This window comes from Oncorhynchus mykiss, chromosome 11 (assembly GCF_013265735.2).
Source record: "Oncorhynchus mykiss isolate Arlee chromosome 11, USDA_OmykA_1.1, whole genome shotgun sequence".
In the NCBI taxonomy this organism is placed as follows: domain Eukaryota; kingdom Metazoa; phylum Chordata; class Actinopteri; order Salmoniformes; family Salmonidae; genus Oncorhynchus; species Oncorhynchus mykiss.
The window spans coordinates 84,253,211-84,272,727 of record NC_048575.1 but is presented as its reverse complement, the minus strand read 5'-3'; the positions used below and the strand labels follow the sequence as shown (position 1 = coordinate 84,272,727).

General features: G+C 44.7%; 1 protein-coding gene across 4 annotated transcripts in view; it reads left to right on the top strand.

The window, feature by feature from the left end:
- adamts3 (ADAM metallopeptidase with thrombospondin type 1 motif, 3) overlaps window positions 1-19,517 on the top strand; it is a 190,860-nt gene that overhangs the window by 153,425 nt on the left and 17,918 nt on the right. For all 4 annotated transcript variants that reach the window (XM_036936581.1, XM_036936583.1, XM_036936580.1 and 1 more), the window contains 4 exons: window positions 4,208-4,364; window positions 4,761-4,893; window positions 7,584-7,791; window positions 17,384-17,501. In XM_036936581.1, the coding sequence (XP_036792476.1) occupies window positions 4,208-4,364; window positions 4,761-4,893; window positions 7,584-7,791; window positions 17,384-17,501 (616 nt within the window). The remainder of the gene's footprint in view (window positions 1-4,207; window positions 4,365-4,760; window positions 4,894-7,583; window positions 7,792-17,383; window positions 17,502-19,517) is intronic.

Here is a 19,517-nt window from a genome sequence, read left to right as displayed (position 1 = left end):
CTTGCGTGTCCGCGGTTATAAAGAATATACACAAAAATATTGTGCTACAGTAGAAGCGTCATAACACGACATGCAGAAACTATTATAACGTAATAAGGCACTTACCTTGATAGAAACACACACATTTCCAAAGTTATTATTGGTATCGAAGACACCTATGACTGCGATGCAGGCAACAGACAAGAAATGTGAACACGTGTGTGCAGGACGGAGATTTAAAAATAAAAAAAATATTTCACCTTTATTTAACCAGGCAGGCTAGTTGAGAACAAGTTCTCATTTACAACTGCGACCTGGCCATGATAAAGCATAGCAATTCGACACATACAACAACAGAGTTACACATGGAATAAACAAAACATAGTCAATAATACAGTAGAACAAAAGAAAACAAAGTCTATATACAGTGACTGCAAATGAGGTAAGATAAGGGAGTTAAGGCAATAAATAGGCCATGGTGGCGAAGTAATTACAATATAGCAATTAAACACTGGAATGGTAGAAGTGCAGAAGATGAATGTGCAAGTAGAGATACTGGGGTGCAAAGGAGCAAGTTAAATAAATAAATACCAGTATGGGGATGAGGTAGGTAGATGGGTGGGCTGTTCACAGATGGGCTATGTACAGGTACAGTGATCTGTGAGCTGCTCTGACAGCTGGTGCTTAAAGCTAGTGAGGGGAGATATGAGTCTCCAGCTTCAGAGATTTTTGCAGTTCGTTCCAGTCATTGGCAGCAGAGAACTGGAAGGAAAGACGACAAAGGAGGAATTGGCATTGGGGGTGACCAGTGAGATATAACTGTTGGAGCGCGTGCTACGAGTGGGTGCTGGTATGGTGACCAGCTGAGATAAGGCGGGGTTTTACCTTGCAGAGACTTGCAGATAACCTGTAGCCAGTGGGTTTGGCAACGAATATGACGCGAGGGCCAGCCAACGAGATCATACAGGTCGCAGTGGTGGGTAGTGTATGGGGCTTTGGTGACAAAACAGATGGCACTGTGATAGACTGCATCCAGTTTGTTGAGTAGAGTGTTGGAGGCTATTTTATAGATGACATCACTGAAGTCCAGGATCGGTAGGATGGTCAGTTTTACTAGGGTATGTTTGGCAGCATGAGTGAAGGATGCTTTTTGCGATATAGGAAGCCAATTCTAGATTTAATTTTGGATTGGAGATGCTTAATGTGAGTCTGGAAGGAGAGTTTACAGTCTAACTAGACACCTAGGTATTTGTAGTTGTCCACGTATTCTAAGTCAGAGCCGTCCAGAGTAGTGATGCTGGACGGGCGAGCAGGTGCGGGCAGTGATCGGTTGAATAGCATGGATTTAGTTTTACTTGCGTCTAAGAGCGGTTGGAGGCCACGGAAGGAGAGTTGTATGGCATTGAAGCTCGTCTGGAGGTTAGTTAACACAGTGTCCAACGAGGGGCCAGAAGTATACAGAATGGTGCCGTCTGTGAGAGGAGCAAATGTCTGCAGACTTGAACTGCACAAACAATTTGGAAATGCTTGGGGAATTTTGTCTGGGTCAGAAATGTCAAAAATATGTATTGGTCCGCAAAAGTAAAAATGACTACTTTAATGTGAATGAATGAGGCGGAACACACCTCCATTCAAACTGTTCATAGAAAATAAAAAACTTGTTAGAAAATAATTAGAAATTGACAAGTTGAAAAGAGGTTCTAAATAAAAACAGGCTGCGTGCCTTGGTTTGAGGGCAGTGTGGATTAAATGTACTGTTGAGTAACAATCACATTCTGGAATGGAGAGAACGTTCTAACATTACGTGCATTAAACTCACGCTGGGGCTAGAGATATTTGGAACTCACATATGAAAAGGTTCAATTCAATTTTCACAGACCCACTTTGTTGCAATTTCGATGAGGCTCTCTTAGATATCGGGATAACGAATCCAGTTGTTTATGTCATCCGTTTCGGGAAAATACCTCCATAATTGCGCACCCAGCTCACTCGGGTGCTTCGCTATTTCACATTTGACATTGTCCGTAAGCTTGAGTTCATTTTCACACAAAAAATCATACTATGATGGAAAGACCTGTGTGTTGTCCTTGTTAATGCAGAAAGAAAAGAGCTCCAACCACTTAATCATAGCCTCAATTTTGTCCCGCACATTGAATATAGTTGCGGAGAGTCCCTGTAATCCTAGATTCAAATCATTCAGGCAAGAAAAAACATCACCCAGATAGGCCAGTCGTTTGAGAAACTCGTCAACATTCAAGCGGTCAGACAAGTGAAAGTTATGGTCAGTAAAGAAAACTTTAAGCTCATCTCTCAATTTTAAAAAAGTGTCAATACTTTGCCCCTTAATTTTATAGAAGCATTACATGGTCGCTACCCATATCATTGCGTAATGCAGAAAATACACAAGAGTTCAGGTGCCTTGCTTTAACAAAGTTAACAATTTCCACTGTAGTGTCCAAAACATCTTTCATGCTGTCAGGCATTCCCTTAGCAGCATGAGCCTCTCGGTGGATGCTGCAGTGTACCCAAGTGGTGTAGGGAGCAACTGCTTGCACGCGCAGTACCACTCTCCCTGTCATGGCTTTTGCGCCATCAGTACAGTCCTTGTTTCCAGTTGTTTGCAGAAGAGGATTTCTTCCTTAATTGAATCCCATACACATAATGGACGTATACCAGGAGCTAAGCCAGGCCCGCCACGTCTGTTGACTCATCCAGCTGTAACGCATATAATTCACTGGCTTGTATGCGAAGCAGTAATTATTTCAAAACATCTACTGCCATGTCACTGATGTGTCATGAAACAGTGTTGATTGATGAAGGAATTGTCGGTGTAGTTTTTTTGGCCTTTTCCGCCAGCATTGTCCCAGCCATAACCGCAGGAGCAGGAATAATGAAGTCCTCCACAATATTAACGGTATCTGTTGCTTTTATACATGTCATACTACTTGAAAGTTGTCATTATTCTCTCAAAAGGCTCCCGTGGTTTATTTTTAAAATGGTCATGTTTCATTTCTAAAATGTCTGTGCGAGAGTGAACGTTTCCCGTGAGAGAGTAACAGTTGTGATTCAATGTTAATTATTTGACTAGGCTACCTATATTTCAACAAAATGTATCACCCTGTTGGAAAATATAAAGCTACTGTTTGAAAATGTGAAGATTTATTTTTTATTTTTAATAAAATTATTATTATATAAATTACACTAATTGGAGTAATCACCTTTGAGTATGGACTGTGTTATTATTCATACTGGATGGACTGGTTACCTTATGCTACACTCCACACTTTCTATCCATGAGTCTGAGGGAGAACGAATAGCCCTAGGCGATGCTCTTGGTTCATTGATTGTGCAGGGCAGTTTACAGAGTTAGCCTAGAATTATAGTGAATTTGTATTTGATTTTGAATAGCCAAGTAATAGGGAATTTTAAAAAATATATGTTTTATACAGAATGTCTCCGCACCATGCGTTTCCATCTCCTCCTCTCTCTCCTTTATTCCTTTCTAGAGCGTACAGAGGGGCTGTCAACAGTTTAGTGAAATATGTTCAGTCCCCTAACATATTTCACTAGGTTTCCCAAATGAAGCACTGGGTAGCTGCAGGAAAAGGGTTGGAGAGCCCATGGCATACAGAGTTTGGCGGAATATCACCTGTCATGCAGCGGGAGCATGCTCCTCAAATTGTGGTTGATGTGTGGAGTGAAATAAGTGTTCTTATATTTATTTCTCAGCTGCTCATATTAAGCACATTCTCCACTATAATTCCAAAGTAGCCTAATCTGTATCATTGAAAAACGAACCGGGAAAGAGAGGGGAATCCATTCGCTATTTGCATGCACACCGATTATATGTATTTTCCCCCTACGCATGTTCCTGCTCTTTTGATAAAGGGCCCTTCTAAATCTTAATTTTTAAAGATTGTTTTTTACATATTAGTAAAGACAAGATTAAATTGAGAATAGTCTGATGGGTGATATGTCTGATATGTCTGATATGATCACTTGATGAAGAGAACAGCTGTGCAGCCTGAGGCAAGGACAGAGCGCAAGCCTTTTTTGCAACTTTCTTAAGTCATCAATAGCCTACAGTATATTCACATCATGCAGCCCATATCTTTTGATTTCTAAGACATAAGGTTAGCATAGATCTGCATATAACTCTCATGAATGTTTGAATGTAATTTCTCCCTAAACTCAAACTCCCCTTTCCTTGATTCTGTTTCCTATTTAGATAATCCCTCAGGACAACAAGACCAGGTCGACCCTGATGTATAAATACATCATCCATGAAGACTCTGTCCCCGTCAACAACAACAACGTCATTCAGGAGGACACCTACGAATGGGCCCTGAAGAGCTGGTCGCAGTGTTCTAGACCCTGTTCTGGAGGTAAGATCTAAAGCTAGTCTCACTGTACTAGACCCTGTGTTGGAGGTAAAATTCTAGAGCTGGTCTCAGTGTTGTAGAGCCTGTGTTGTGTGTGTGAGTGGATCTCTCAAAAAGCAAGATCTAGTTCAGGTTTAGCAATCCCCATTATATAATCTTTAGCAGTCCCCATTGTATAATCCTTCTTGGTTCCAGGTTGAGCCCTTTTGTGTTTAATGTAGAACACACTCTGGAAATGGTTCTACAATGAACCCAACATGTTTTACCTGGAACCAACACGGTTCTACCTGGAACCAAAAAGCATTCATCAAAAAATAACCCTTTTAGCTTCTAGATAGCACCTTTTGTTGTAATAGTTTAGTGGTATTCCTACATCTTCCTCTCCATTTCCTCTCCTAGGGTTCCAGTACACTAAGTATGGCTGCAGGAAAAAGGGTGACAGCAAGATGGTCCACCGGGGATACTGTGATGTCAGCAAGAAGCCAAAACCCATCAGGAGAATGTGTAACCTACAGGACTGTACACAGCCACAGTGAGTATAGCCACCAGCACACCACAACGCTAAAACAGGTTTTACACAATCCTAGTAGATAAAAACACCTTCAGGTTTCAGACTAAGTAGATGAAAATACCTTCAGGTTTCAGACTAAGTAGATGAAAACACCTTCAGGTTTCAGACTAAGTAGATGAAAACACCTTCAGGTTTCAGACTTTGTAGATGAAAACACCTTCAGGTTTCAGACTTAGTAGATAAAAACAACCAGGTTTTACACATGACTTAGTAGATCATGCATGTAATGCTTTTGTTATAAAGGTGCGTTTTTATGGAATTCACGCGCTGCATATGTATGCCAATTAGGCTCTACATCCATTATAAAGCAGATTAATATGCTTAATTTTAATGTGAGTCTGGAAGGAGAGTTTAGTCTAACCAGAAACCTAGGCATTTGTAGTTGTCCACATATTCTAAGTCAGAACCTTCCAGAGTAGTGATGCTGGACTGGCGGGCAGGTGCAGGCAGCGATCAGTTGAAGAGCATGCATTTAGTTTTACTTGCATTTAAGAGCAGTTGGAGACCACGGAAGGAGAGTTGTATGGCATTGAAGCTCGTCTGGAGGTTAGTTAACACAGTCTCCAAAGAAGGGCCTGAGTTATACAGAATGGTGTTGTCTGCGTAGAGGTGGATCAGAGAATTACCAGCAGCAAGAGCGACATCATTGATGTATACAAAGAAGAGAGTCGGTCCTAGAATTGAACCCTGTGGAACCCCCATAGAGACTGCAAGAGGTCCGGACAACAGGCCCTCCGATTAGACACACTGAACTCTATCAGAGGAGTAGTTGGTGAACCAGGCGAGGCAATCATTTGAGAAACATAGGCTGTTGAGTCTGCCGATCAGAATGTGGTAAAGCCTTGGCCAGGTCGATGAATACGGCTGCACAGTAATGTCTCTTATCGATGGCGGTTATGATATCGTTTAGGACCTTGACTGTGGCTGAGGTGCACCCATGACCAGCTCTGAAACCAGATTGCATAGCGGAGAAGGTACAATGGGATAACAAATCTGTTTGTTAACTTGGCTTTCGAAGACCTTAGAAAGGCAGGGTAGGATAGATATAGGTCTGTAGCAGTTTGGGTCTAGAGTGTCTCCCCCTTAGAAGATGGGGATGACTGCAGCAGCATTCAATCTTTGGGAATCTCAGATAATACGAAAGAGAGGTTGAACAGGCTAGTGATAGGGGTTGCAACAATTTCGACAGGTAATTTTAAAAAGAGAGGGTCCAGATTGTCTAGCCCTGCTGATTTGTAGGGGTCCAGATTTTGCAGCTCTTTCAGAACCAGCTATCTGGATTTGGGTGAAGGAGAAATGGGGGAGGCTTGGTCGAGTTGTTGTGGGGAGTGGAGGGCTGGTGATCCGAGTAGGGGTAGCCAGGTGGAAAGCATGCCCAGCCGTAGAAAAATGCTTATTGAAATTCCCAATTATAGTGGATTTATCGGTGGTGACAGTGTTTCCTAGCCTCAGTGCAGTTGGTAGCTGGGAGGAGGTGCTCTTATTCTCCATGGACTTTACAGTGTCCCAGAACTTTTTTGAGTTTGTGCTACAGGATGCAAATTTCTGCTTGAAAAACCTAGCCTTAGCTTTCCTAGGTCTTCTCGTAGTGTATCTCTATGGTTCCTCTCCTATTCCCTCTATGGTTCCTCTCCTATTCACTCTATGGTTCCTCTCCTATTCACCCTATGGTTCCTCTCCTATTCACCCCATGGTTCCTCTCCTATTCACTCTATGGTTCCTCTCCTATTCACTCTATGGTTCCTCTCCTATTCACCCCATGGTTCCTCTCCTATTCACCCCATGGTTCCTCTCCTATTCACCCCATGGTTCCTCTCCTATTCTCTCTATGGTTCCTCTCCTAGTGTAACTCTGGTTCCTCTTCTATTCACTCTGGTTCTTCTGCTAGTGTAACTCTATGGTTCCTCTCCTATTCACTCTATGGTTCCTCTCCTATTCACTCTATGGTTCCTCTCCTATTCAGTCTATGGTTCCTCTCCTATTCACCCCATGGTTCCTCTCCTATTCACCCCATGGTTCCTCTCCTATTCACCCAATGGTTCCTCTCCTATTCACCCCATGGTTCCTCTCCTATTCTCTCTATGGTTCCTCTCCTAGTGTAACTCTGGTTCCTCTTCTATTCACTCGGGTTCTTCTGCTAGTGTAACTCTATGGTTCCTCTCCTATTCACTCTATGGGTCCTCTCCTATTCACTCTATGGTTCCTCTCCTATTCACTCTATGGTTCCTCTCCTAGTGTAACTATATGGTTCCTCTCCTAGTGTGACTATATGGTTTCTCTCCTAGTGTGTCTCTATGGTTCCTCTCCTAGTGTGTCGCTATGGTTCCTCTCCTAGTGTAACTCTATGGTTCCTCTCCTAGTGTTACTCTGGTTCCTCTCCTAGTGTAACTCTATGGTTCCTCTCCTAGTGTAACTCTATGGTTCCTCTCCTATTCACGTTATGGTTCCTCTCCTATTCACTCTGTGGTTCCTCTCCTAGTGTAACTCTGTGGTGGTCGCTCTGTGGTGGTCACTCTGATTCCTCTTCTGTTGTAACTATGTAGGTGTCACTCTATGGTTGAACCTCTATGGCTGTCACTTTATCATTGAAACTGCATGGACCCTCTATGGCTTCTATCCTGTTCTAACTATGTTTGTTATTATCTCTCCAGATGGATCTCAGAGGACTGGGAGCACTGCACTAAGACTTGTGGCAGTTTGGGTTTCCATATCCGGACGGTTCGCTGTGTCCAGTTCCTCAATGAGGGGACCAACCGCTCAGTCCACAGCAAGTACTGCAGTGGGGAGAAACCAGAGAGCAGACGGCCCTGTAACAGACTGCCCTGTCCTGCACACTGGAGGCCTGGGGCCTGGTCAGAGGTAATGAGATATATATATATATATATATATATATATATATATATATTTATAGTTAGTTTGTTATTTATATATATATATATATAGTTATACCTGGTCAGAGGTATTGAGCTGTAGATATATCTGGTCACAGGTAATGAGAGCTCTTCTCCGGCGCCAACAGAGATGGCCGCCTCACTTCGCGTTCCTAGGAAACTATGCAGTTTTTTGTTTTTTTACGTGTTATTTCTTACATTGGTACCCCAGGTCATCTTAGGTTTCATTACATACAGTCGAGAAGAACTACTGAACATAAGAGCAGCGTCAACTCACCATCAGTACGACCAAGAATATGACTTTCGCGAAGCGGATCCTGTGTTCTGCCTTTCACCCAGGACAACGGAATGGATCCCAGCCGGCGACCCAAAAAAAACGACTTCATAAAAGGGGGAAACGAAGCGGTCTTCTGGTCAGACTCCGGAGACGGGCACATCGTGCACCACTCCCTAGCATTCTTCTCGCCAATGTCCAGTCTCTTGACAACAAGGTTGATGAAATCCGAGCAAGGGTAGCATTCCAGAGGGACATCAGAGACTGTAACGTTCTTTGCTTCACGGAAACATGGCTCACTGGAGAGACGCTATCGGAGTCGGTGCAGCCAGCTGGTTTCTCCACGCATCGCGCCGACAGAAAAAAACATATTTCTGGTAAGAAGAGGGGCGGGGGTGTATGCTTCATGGTTAACGTGACGTGGTGTGGTCACAACAACATACAGGAACTCAAGTCCTTCTGTTCACCTGATTTAGAATTCCTCACAATCAAATGTCGACCGCATTATCTACCAAGGGAATTCTCTTCGATTATAATCACAGCCGTATATATTCCCCCCCAAGCAGACACATCGATGGCTCTGAACGAACTTTATTTGACTCTTTGCAAACTGGAATCCATATATCCGGAGGCTGCATTCATTGTAGCTGGGGATTTTAACAAGGCTAATCTGAAAACAAGACTCCCTAAATTGTATCAGCATATTGATTGCGCAACCAGGGCTGGAAAAACCTTGGATCATTGCTATTCTAACTTCCGCGACGCATATAAGGCCCTGCCCCGCTCTCCTTTTGGAAAAGCTGACCACGACTCCATTTTGTTGATCCCTGCCTACAGACAGAAACTAAAACAAGAAGCTCCCGCGCTGAGGTCTGTTCAACGCTGGTCCGACCAATCTGATTCCACACTCCCAAGACTGCTTCCATCACGTGGACTGGGATATGTTTCGTATTGCCGAATACGCTGACGAATACATTGACGAATACGCTGATTTGGTGAGCGAGTTCATTAGAACGTGCGTTGATGATGTCGTTCCCATAGCAACGATTAAAACATTCCCAAACCAGAAACCGTGGATTGATGGCAGCATTTGCGTGAAACTGAAAGCGCAAACCACTGCTTTTAATCAGGGCAATGTGACCGGAAACATGACCGAATACAAACAGTGTAACTATTCCCTCCGCAAGGCAATCAAACAAGCTAAGCGTCAGTATAGAGACAAAGTAGAATCTCAATTCAACGGCTCAATTCAACGGCTCAGGGTCTACAGGGCGTACAGGGTCTACAGTCTACAGTCTACAGTCAATCACGGATTACAAAAAGATAACCAGCCCCGTCACGGACCAGGATGTCTTGCTCCCAGGCAGACTAAATAACTTTTTTGCCCGCTTTGAGGACAATACAGTGCCACTGACACGGCACGCAACTAAAACATGCGGACTCTCCTTCACTGCAGCCGATGTGAGGAAAGCATTTAAACGTGTCAACCCTCGCAAGGCTGCAGGCCCAGACGGCATCCCCAGCCGTGCCCTCAGAGCATGCGCAGACCAGCTGGCTGGCGTGTTTACGGACATATTCAATCAATCCCTATCCCAGTCTGTTGTTCCCACATGCTTCAAGAGGGCCACCATTGTTCCTGTTCCCAAGAAAGCTAAGGTAACTGAGCTAAACGACTACCGCCCCGTAGCACTCACTTCCGTCATCATGAAGTGCTTTGAGAGACTAGTCAAGGACCATATCACCTCCACCCTACCTGACACCCTAGACCCACTCCAATTTGCTTACCGCCCAAATAGGTCCACAGACGATGCAATCTCACCCACACTGCACACTGCCCTAACCCATCTGGACAAGAGGAATACCTACGTGAGAATGCTGTTCATCGACTACAGCTCGGCATTTAACACCATAGTGCCCTCCAAGCTCGTCATCAAGCTTGAGACCCTGGGTCTCGACCCCGCCCTGTGCAACTGGGTACTGGACTTCCTGACGGGCCGCCCCCAGGTGGTGAGGGTAGGCAACAACATCTCCACCACGCTGATCCTCAACACTGGGGCCCCACAAGGGTGCGTCCTGAGCCCTCTCCTGTACTCTCAGTTCACCCACGACTGCGTGGCCACGCACGCCTCCAACTCAATCATCAAGTTTGCGGACGACACAACAGTGGTAGGCTTGATTACCAACAACGACGAGACGGCCTACAGGGAGGAGGTGAGGGCCCTCGGAGTGTGGTGTCAGGAAAATAACCTCACACTCAACGTCAACAAAACTAAGGAGATGATTGTGGACTTCAGGAAACAGCAGAGGGAACACCCCCCTATCCACATTGATGGATCGGTAGTGGAGAGGGTAGTAAGTTTTAAGTTCCTCGGCGTACACATCACAGACAAACTGAATTGGTCCACCCACACAGACAGCATCGTGAAGAAGGCGCAGCAGTGCCTCTTCAACCTCAGGAGGCTGAAGAAATTTGGCTTGTCACCAAAAGCACTCACAAACTTCTACAGATGCACAATCGAGAGCATCCTGTCGGGCTGTATCACCGCCTGGTACGGCAACTGCTCGGCCCACAACCGTAAGGCTCTCCAGAGGGTAGTGAGGTCTGCACAACGCATCACCGGGGGCAAACTACCTGCCCTCCAGGACACCTACACCACCCGATGTCACAGGAAGGCCATAAAGATCATCAAGGTCAACAACCACCCGAGCCACTGCCTGTTCACCCCGCTATCATCCAGAAGGCGAGGTCAGTACAGGTGCATCAAAGCTGGGACCGAGAGACTGAAAAACAGCTTCTATCTCAAGGCCATCAGACTGTTAAACAGCCACCACTAACATTGAGTGGCTGCTGCCAACACACTGACTCAACTCCAGCCACTTTAATAATGGGAATTGATGGGAAATTATGTAAAATATATCACTAGCCACTTTAAACAATGCTACCTAATATAATGTTTACGTTATTTATCTCACATGTATACGTATATACTGTACTCTATATCATTGACTGCATCTTTATGTAATACATGTATCACTAGCCACTTTAACTATGCCACTTTGTTTACATACTCATCTCATATGTATATACTGTACTCGATACCATCTACTGTATCTTGCCTATGCCGCTCTGTACCACCACTCATTCATATATCTTTATGTACATATTCTTTATCCCCTTACACTTGTGTCTATAAGGTTTTGGAATTGTTAGCTAGATTACTTGTCGGTTATTACTGCATTGTCGGAACTAGAAGCACAAGCATTTCGCTACACTCGCATTAACATCTGCTAACCATGTGTATGTGACAAATACATTTGATTTGAGGTATTTACATACAGTTCTGCCTGGTCAAAAGTAATGACATAACCTGGTGGGAGTTAATGACTTATATTTATAACTGGTCAGATGTAATGACGTATATTTATACCCGTTTATAGGTAACGAGTTATAGTTATATCAGATCAGAGCTAATGAGATATAGTCATATCTCTTCAGATGTAAAGACATATAGTTATGCTTTGTTAGAAGTAATGAGTTATAGTTATACCTGGACAGAGGTAATGACATCAGCTGGTCAGAGGTAATGCGATATAGTTGAATTTGAAACTCTCGACCTGCTCCACTACAGCCCCCTCAGCCCTCCTTTTCCTGTAGTCCACAATCATCTCCTTTGTCTTGATCACGTTGAGAGAGAGGTTGTTTTCCTGGCACCACACTGCCAGGTCTCTGACCTCCTCCCTATAGGCTGTTTCATCATTGTCGGTGATCAGGCCTACCACCATTTGCTGTCAGCAAACGTAATAATGGTGTTGGAGTCATGCTTGGCCACATAGTCGTGGGTGAACAGGGAGTACAGGAGGGGACTAAGCACGCACCCCTGAGGGGCCCCAGTGTTGAGGTTCAGCGTGGCAGATGTGTTGTTGCCTACCCTTACCACCTGGGGGCGGCCTGTCAGGAAGTCCAGGATTCTGTTGCAGGGGGAGTGTGTGTTTAGTCCCAGGGTCCTTAGCTTAGTGATGAGCCTTCTGGGCACTATGATGTTGAACGCTGAGTCGTAGTCAATGAACAGCATTCTCACATAGGTGTTCCTCTAGTCCAGGTGGTAAAGGGCAATTGCGATTGAGATTGCGTCATCTGTGGATTTGTTGGGGTGGTATGCAAATTGGAGTGGGTCTAGAGTTTCCAGGGTAATAGTGTTGATTTGAGCCAATTTTATCTGGTCAGAGGTAATGAAATATAGTTAATCCTGGTCAGAGGTAATGTCTGAGCTTGATAAGCTGAGCTTCACTGTGCATGTAGAGAACTTGATAAGGAAGCTCAAGCTGAAAATAAGTTTTTATTACCGGCATAAGGCTTGTTTTTCTTTTGAGGCCAGGAAGGAGCTGGTACGATGTACATTACTGCCGGTTTTAGATTTTAGTGATGAGATATACAGTATATATATATATATATATATATATATATATATATATATATATATATGCAGGCCTCAACCACTACCCTGAGAGCACTTAATTCACTATCTTTCAGCCCTCGGGTTTATTACAAATCAAAAATGTCTAACACATTTTGATCTCTAGCAGCGCTGTTGGCTGGTCGCCATTATTTATATTTCTACTTTGCACATTCTTCCACTGCAAATCTACCATTCCAGTGTTTTACTTGCTATATTGTATTTACTTTGCCACCATGGCCTTTTTTTGCCTTTACCTCCCTTATCTCACCTCACTTGCTCACATTGTATATAGACTTATTTTTCTACTGTATTATTGACTGTATGTTTGTTTTACTCCATGTGTAACTCCGTGTCGTTGTATGTGTCGAACTGCTTTGCTTTATCTTGGCCAGGTCGCAATTGTAAATGAGAACTTGTCCTCAACTTGCCTACCTGGTTAAATAAATGTGCAATCATTTTTTTTTTAAATGACCTTGCGTAGGCTTCAATACCGGAATACACTGATTTATTAGGCCATATTGGGTAAAATGCCTTTTACGGTCCCATTCTCATTTGCATCTAACATAACCAAAAATTAGAACAGGTCATGGTAGAAATAGTTTTAGTCACTTAGCTCCGTGGTCCTGGAATTCTATCCTGATCATTTTAACATTTGATGATCTAGTTTTGTTGGTGGAGTTTAAACACTTGATCGATGTATATATCATAGAAGAGTGTTTTTAGGCCAGCTGTTTCTAGTCAAGACTTTCGTGTTTTTAACGTAAAATGTTTTTTTTTGTACTGTATGTTTGTTTATAGTTTTGCTTAATGTTGTGTTAGTGTATGTAAGTTGTTTTGTCTGAAACGTTGTTCCCCCTGCTGCTATTGGACCAGGTCTCTCTTGTAAAAGAGATGTTATCTCAATGAGAAAAACCTGTATAAATAAAGGTAAAATAATAAAACAATTATAAAGCCCTTTTTAAATCAGAAGATGTCACAAAGTGCTATACAGAAACCCAGCCTAAAACACCAAACAGCAAGCAATGCAGATGTAGACATGTCCAGCACACTCATTATCTCAGCCAATCATGGCTAGCAGGAAGGTTGCTGACTTTTTCTGTGGCCGAACCAACTAGGCTCATCATTCAACTATTTTATTTGTATTTACAGATGGCAGTCATCTGTTATTAAGGCACATGAATGTTTACTTGTTCTAGAAGGCATTTCTTCCCAAAAACATATTTTGATAAATAAATATATATGTCCAAATGCCTCTCCTGTGAAGTATGGACATGCGACAAACATCTTGCTTCCTGAAACAGGTCACAAATAGTCATTGAACCCTCCACATCCATGGATTTAAGCCAGTAGTGTAGCCAGAGGAGAGGACTAAAGCGTTACGTTCCTGACCTATTCTTGGTTCTTGCAGAACTAAGAACAGATATAGCCCTTGGTTCACTCCAGACCTGACTGCCCTCGACCAGCACAAAAACATCCTGTGGCGGACTGCAATAGCATTGAATAGTCCCTGCAACTGTTCAGGGAAGTCAGGAACCAATACTCTCAGTCAGTCAGGAAAGCCAAGGCCAGCTTCTTCAGGAAGAAATTTGCATCCTGTAGCTCTAACAAGAGCACCTCCTCCCAGCTGCCCACTGCACTGAGGCTACGTAACACGGTCACCACCAATAAATCCATGATTATCGAAAACTTCAACAAGCATTTCTCAACGGCTGGCCATGCCTTCCTCCTGGCTACTCCAACCTCGGCCAAGAGCTCTGCCCCCCGCCCCCCGCAGCTACTCGCCCAGGCCTCTCTAGGTTCTCCTTTACCCAAATCCAGATAGCAGATGTTCTGAAAGAGCTGCAAAACCTGGACCCGTACAAATCAGCTGGGCTTGACAATCTGGACCCTCTATTTCTGAAACTATCTGCCGCCATTGTCGCAACCCCTATTACCAGCCTGTTCAACCTCTCTTTCATATCATCTGAGATCCCCAAGGATTGGAAAGCTGCCGCAGTCATCCCCCTCTTCATGGGGTCCAGGGGGAGACACCCTGGACCCAAACTGTTACAGACCTATATCCATCCTGCCCTGCCTATCTAAGGTCTTCGAAAGCCAAGTCAACCAACAGGTCACTGACTATCTCGAATCCCACCGTACCTTCTCCGCTGTGCAATCTGGTTTCTGAGCTGGTCACGGGTGCACCTCAGCCACGCTCAAGGTACTAAACGATATCATAACCGCCATCGATAAAAGACAGTACTGTGCAGCCGTCTTCATCGACCTGGCCAAGGCTTTCGACTGTCAATCACCATATTCTTATCGGTAGACTCAGTAGCCTCGGTTTTTCTAATGACTGCCTTGCCTGGTTCACCAACTACTTTGCAGACAGAGTTCAGTGTGTCAAATCGGAGGGCATGTTGTCCGGTACTCTGGCAGTCTCTATGGGGGAGCCACAGGGTTCAATTCTCGGGCCGACTCTTTTCTCTGTATATATCAATGATGTTGCTCTTGCTGCGGGCGATTCCCTGATCCACCTCTACGCAGACGACACCATTCTGTATACTTCCGGCCCTTCCTTGGACACTGTGCTATCTAACCTCCAAACGAGCTTCAACGCCATACAACACTCCTTCCGTGGCCTCCAACTGCTCTTAAACGCTAGTAAAACCAAATGCATGCTTTTCAACCGTTCGCTGCCTGCACCCGCACGCCCAACTAGCATCACCACCCTGGATGGTTCCGACCTAGAATATGTGGACATCTATAAGTACCTAGGTGTCTGGCTAGACTGTAAACTCTCCTTCCAGACTCATATCAAACATCTCCAATCGAAAATCAAATCTAGAGTCGGCTTTCTATTCCGCAACAAAGCCTCCTTCACTCACGCCGCCAAACTTACCCCAAAACTGACTATCCTTCCGATCCTCGACTTTGGCGATGTCATCTACAAAATCGCTTCCAATACTCTCCTCAGCAAACTGGATGCAGATTATCACAGTGCCATCCGTTTTGTTACTAAAGCACCTTATACCACCCACCACTGCGACCTGTATGCTCTAGTCGGCTGGCCCTCGCTACATATTCGTCGCCAGACCCACTGACTCCAGGTCATCTACAAGTCCATGCTAGGTAAAGCTCCGCCTTATCTCAGTTCACTGGTCACGATGGCAACACCCATCTGTAGCACTCGCTCCAGCACGTGGATCTCACTGATCATCCCTAAAGCCAACACCTCATTTGGCCGCCTTTCGTTTCAGTACTCTGCTGCCTGTGACTGGAACGAATTGCAAAAATCGCTGAAGTTGGAGACTTTTATCTCCCTCACCAACTTCAAACATCTGCTATCTGAGCAGCTAACCAATCGCTGCAGCTGTACATAGTCTATCGGTAAATAGCCCACCCAATTTACCTACCTCATCCCCATACTGTTTATATTTATTTACTTTTCTGCTCTTTTTCACACCAGTGTCTCTACCTGTACATGACCATCTGATCATTTATCACTCCAGTGTTAATCTGAAAAATTGTAATTATTCGCCTACCTCATGCCTTTTGCACACAATGTATATAGACTCTCTTTTTTTTCTACGGTGTTATTGACTTGTTAATTGTTTACTCCATGTGTAACTCTGTTGTCTGTTCACACTGCTATGCTTTATCTTGGCCAGGTCGCAGTTGCAAATGAGAACTTGTTCTCAACTAGCCTACCTGGTTAAATAAAGGTGAAATAAAAAATAAATAAAAGGCCAGGAAATGAGAACACACTTGCCTGTCTCCTTCAGCCTGCCTATGAGCACTATGAAGTCATCTTTTAATTGCTCCGATTTATGAAGATTGATGTAGTTTGTAATTACATGAATGACTACTGTGCGAGCATACGAGAGATCCCTATAACAACCACTACATCCCTAACTATGGAGCTCCCTACAACAATCACTACATCCCTAACTATGGAGCTCCCTTCAACAGCGCTGTATCGCCACTCCAAATGTTCTGCTAGTTGGTAGTGACAGGGTTTCCACTTCAATTTAGCCATTGAGGTATCGAGGGATACTTAGTTATGACTGGGGTCTAGTCAGAGGTATGGAGGGATACTTAGTTATGACTGGGGTCTAGTCAGAGGTATGGAGGGATACTTGGTGAGGACTGGGGTCTAGTCAGAGGTATGGAGGGATACTTAGTGAGGACTGGGGTCTAGTCAGAGGTATGGAAGGATACTCCGTGAGGACTGGGGTCTAGTCAGAGGTATGGAGGGATACTTAGTGAGGACTGGGGTCTAGTCAGAGGTATGGAGGGATACTCCGTGAGGACTGGGGTCTAGTCAGAGGTATGGAGGGATACTCTGTGAGGACTGGGGTCCAGTCAGAGGTATGGAGGGATACTTAGTTATGACTGGGGTCTAGTCAGAGGTATGGAGGGATACTTAGTTATGACTGGGGTCTAGTCAGAGGTACGGAGGGATACTTAGTTGTGACTGGGGTCTAGTCAGAGGTATCGAGGGATACTTAGTGAGGACTGGGGTCTAGTCAGAGGTATGGAGGGATACTTAGTTGTGACTGGGGTCTAGTCAGAGGTATGGAGGGATACTTAGTTATGACTGGGGTCTAGTCAGAGGTATTGAGGGATACTTAGTGGGGACTGGGGTCTAGTCAGAGGTATGGAGGGATACTTAGTGAGGACTGGGGTCTAGTCAGAGGTATGGAGGGATACTTAGTGAGGACTGGGGCAGAGGTTATGAGTGTTAGGTGTTTTGCTGTAGTTATTGTGTGACTGATAACTACAGTAAGTGTTGTGTCTGGATTGCAGTGTGACTGATAACTATTGCATTTATATGTGTTGTGTTTCAGTGCTCAGTGACATGTGGTGAGGGGGTGGAGAGGCGCTTAGTGACGTGTCGTATTGGAGATCAGTGTAATGGAGAGAGACCTGAGGCCCATAGACCCTGCAAACCAGGACCCTGTCACGGTGAGATACAACCCTAACTCTAACCCTGACCTTAACATTAACCCTGACTATCAATTACATTTTGTATTTGTTGGTGTGTTTTAAATGTTTTATAATTATTGTAGCTATCACCAGCCTAGTCTTTAAACCTTTCCTTTTGAAGGACTGTTGTCTGGAACTATTCTAACCCTAACCAACCCCAGGGTTTGAATCCTAACCCTAACCCCTTAGGCTCCCATACCTAACCCTAACCACCCCCAAAGCCTGAATCCTAACCCTAACAACTCCTGAGACCCGAGTTCTAACCCTAACCCCTCAGAGGGGGGAGGGGGGGTTGCTAAGCTGACATATGGAATTGTTTTAAGATGGTCATGCTATGGATCATTTAGATATTTGGTTAAGAAAATATTTACTACATTTACTAAATAAAACTAAAGAAAAATACATATAATATAGTATTTTTTTATCATGTAAGGAAATCAGTCAATTGAAATACATCAATTAGGCCCTAATCTATGATTTTTACATTATTGGGCAGCGGCGCAGCTATAGGTGAGCCAGGACCAGCAAACCAGAATTTGTTTTTCCCCACAAAAAGCTTTATTACAGACAGAAATACTCCTCGGTTTCATCAGCTGTCCAGGTGGCCGGCCTCAGGTGATCCCGCAGGTGAAAAAGACTGATGTGGAGTTCCTGGGCTGGCGTGGTTAAATGCGGTTGTGAGGCCGGATGTAACAAATTTGTGCTAAATATTTGTGAGAATTAAGCTTTTTATGCATATGGAACATTTCTGTGTCTGGTCTTTTATTTCAGCTCATTAATCATGGAGGAAGGGAGCTGCATAACCTGGGAGGGAGGGAGCTGCATAACTAGGGAGGGAGGGAGGGAGCTGCATAACTAGGGAGGGAGGGAGGGAGCTGAATAACTAGGGAGGGAGGGAGGGAGGGAGCTGAATAACTAGGGAGGGAGGGAGGGAGCTGAATAACTAGGGAGGGAGGGAGCTGAATAACTAGGGAGGGAGGGATCTGAATAACTAGGGAGGGAGGGAGTTGAATAACTAGGGAGGGAGTTGAATAATTAGGGAGGGAGGGATCTGAATAACTAGGGAGGGAGGGAGCTGAATAACTAGGGAGGGAGGGATCTGAATAACTAGGGAGGGAGGGAGCTGAATAACTAGGGAGGGAGGGAGATGAACAACTAGGGAGGGAGGGATCTGAATAACTAGGGAGGGAGGGAGCTGAACAACTAGGGAGGGAGGGAGCTGAACAACTAGGGAGGGAGGGAGCTGAACAACTAGGGAGGGAGGGAGCTGAACAACTAGGGAGGGAGGGAGCTGAACAACTAGGGAGGGAGGGAGATGAACAACTAGGGAGGGAGGGAGATGAACAACTAGGGAGGGAGGGAGATGAACAACTAGGGAGGGAGGGAGATGAACAACTAGGGAGGGAGGGAGATGAATAACTAGGGAGGGAGGGAGATTAATAACTAGGGAGGGAGGGAGTTGAATAACTAGGGAGGGAGTTGAAGATCTAGTTTAGGGAGTTGAATAACTTGGGAGGGAATTGAATAGCTAGTGAGGGAGGAAGGGAGCTGAATAACTAGGGAGGGAATTGATTAGCTAGTGAGGGAGGGAGGGAGCTGAATAACTAGGGAGGGAGGGAGCTGAATAACTAGGGAGGGAGGGAGCTGAATAACTAGGGAGGGAGGGATCGGAATAACTAGGGAGGGAGGGAGCTGAATAACTAGGGAGGGAGGGAGATGAATAACTAGGGAGGGAGGGAGCTGAATAACTAGGGAGGGAGGGAGATTAATAACTAGGGAGGGAGGGAGTTGAATAACTAGGGAGGGAGGGAGTTGAATAACTAGTTTAGGGAGTTGAAGATCTAGTTTAGAGAGTTGAATAACTTGGGAGGGAATTGAATAGCTAGTGAGGGAGGAAGGGAGCTGAATAACTAGGGAGGGAATTGAATAGCTAGTGAGGGAGGGAGGGAGGTGAATAACTAGGGAGGGGGGGAGCTGAATAACTAGGGAGGGAGG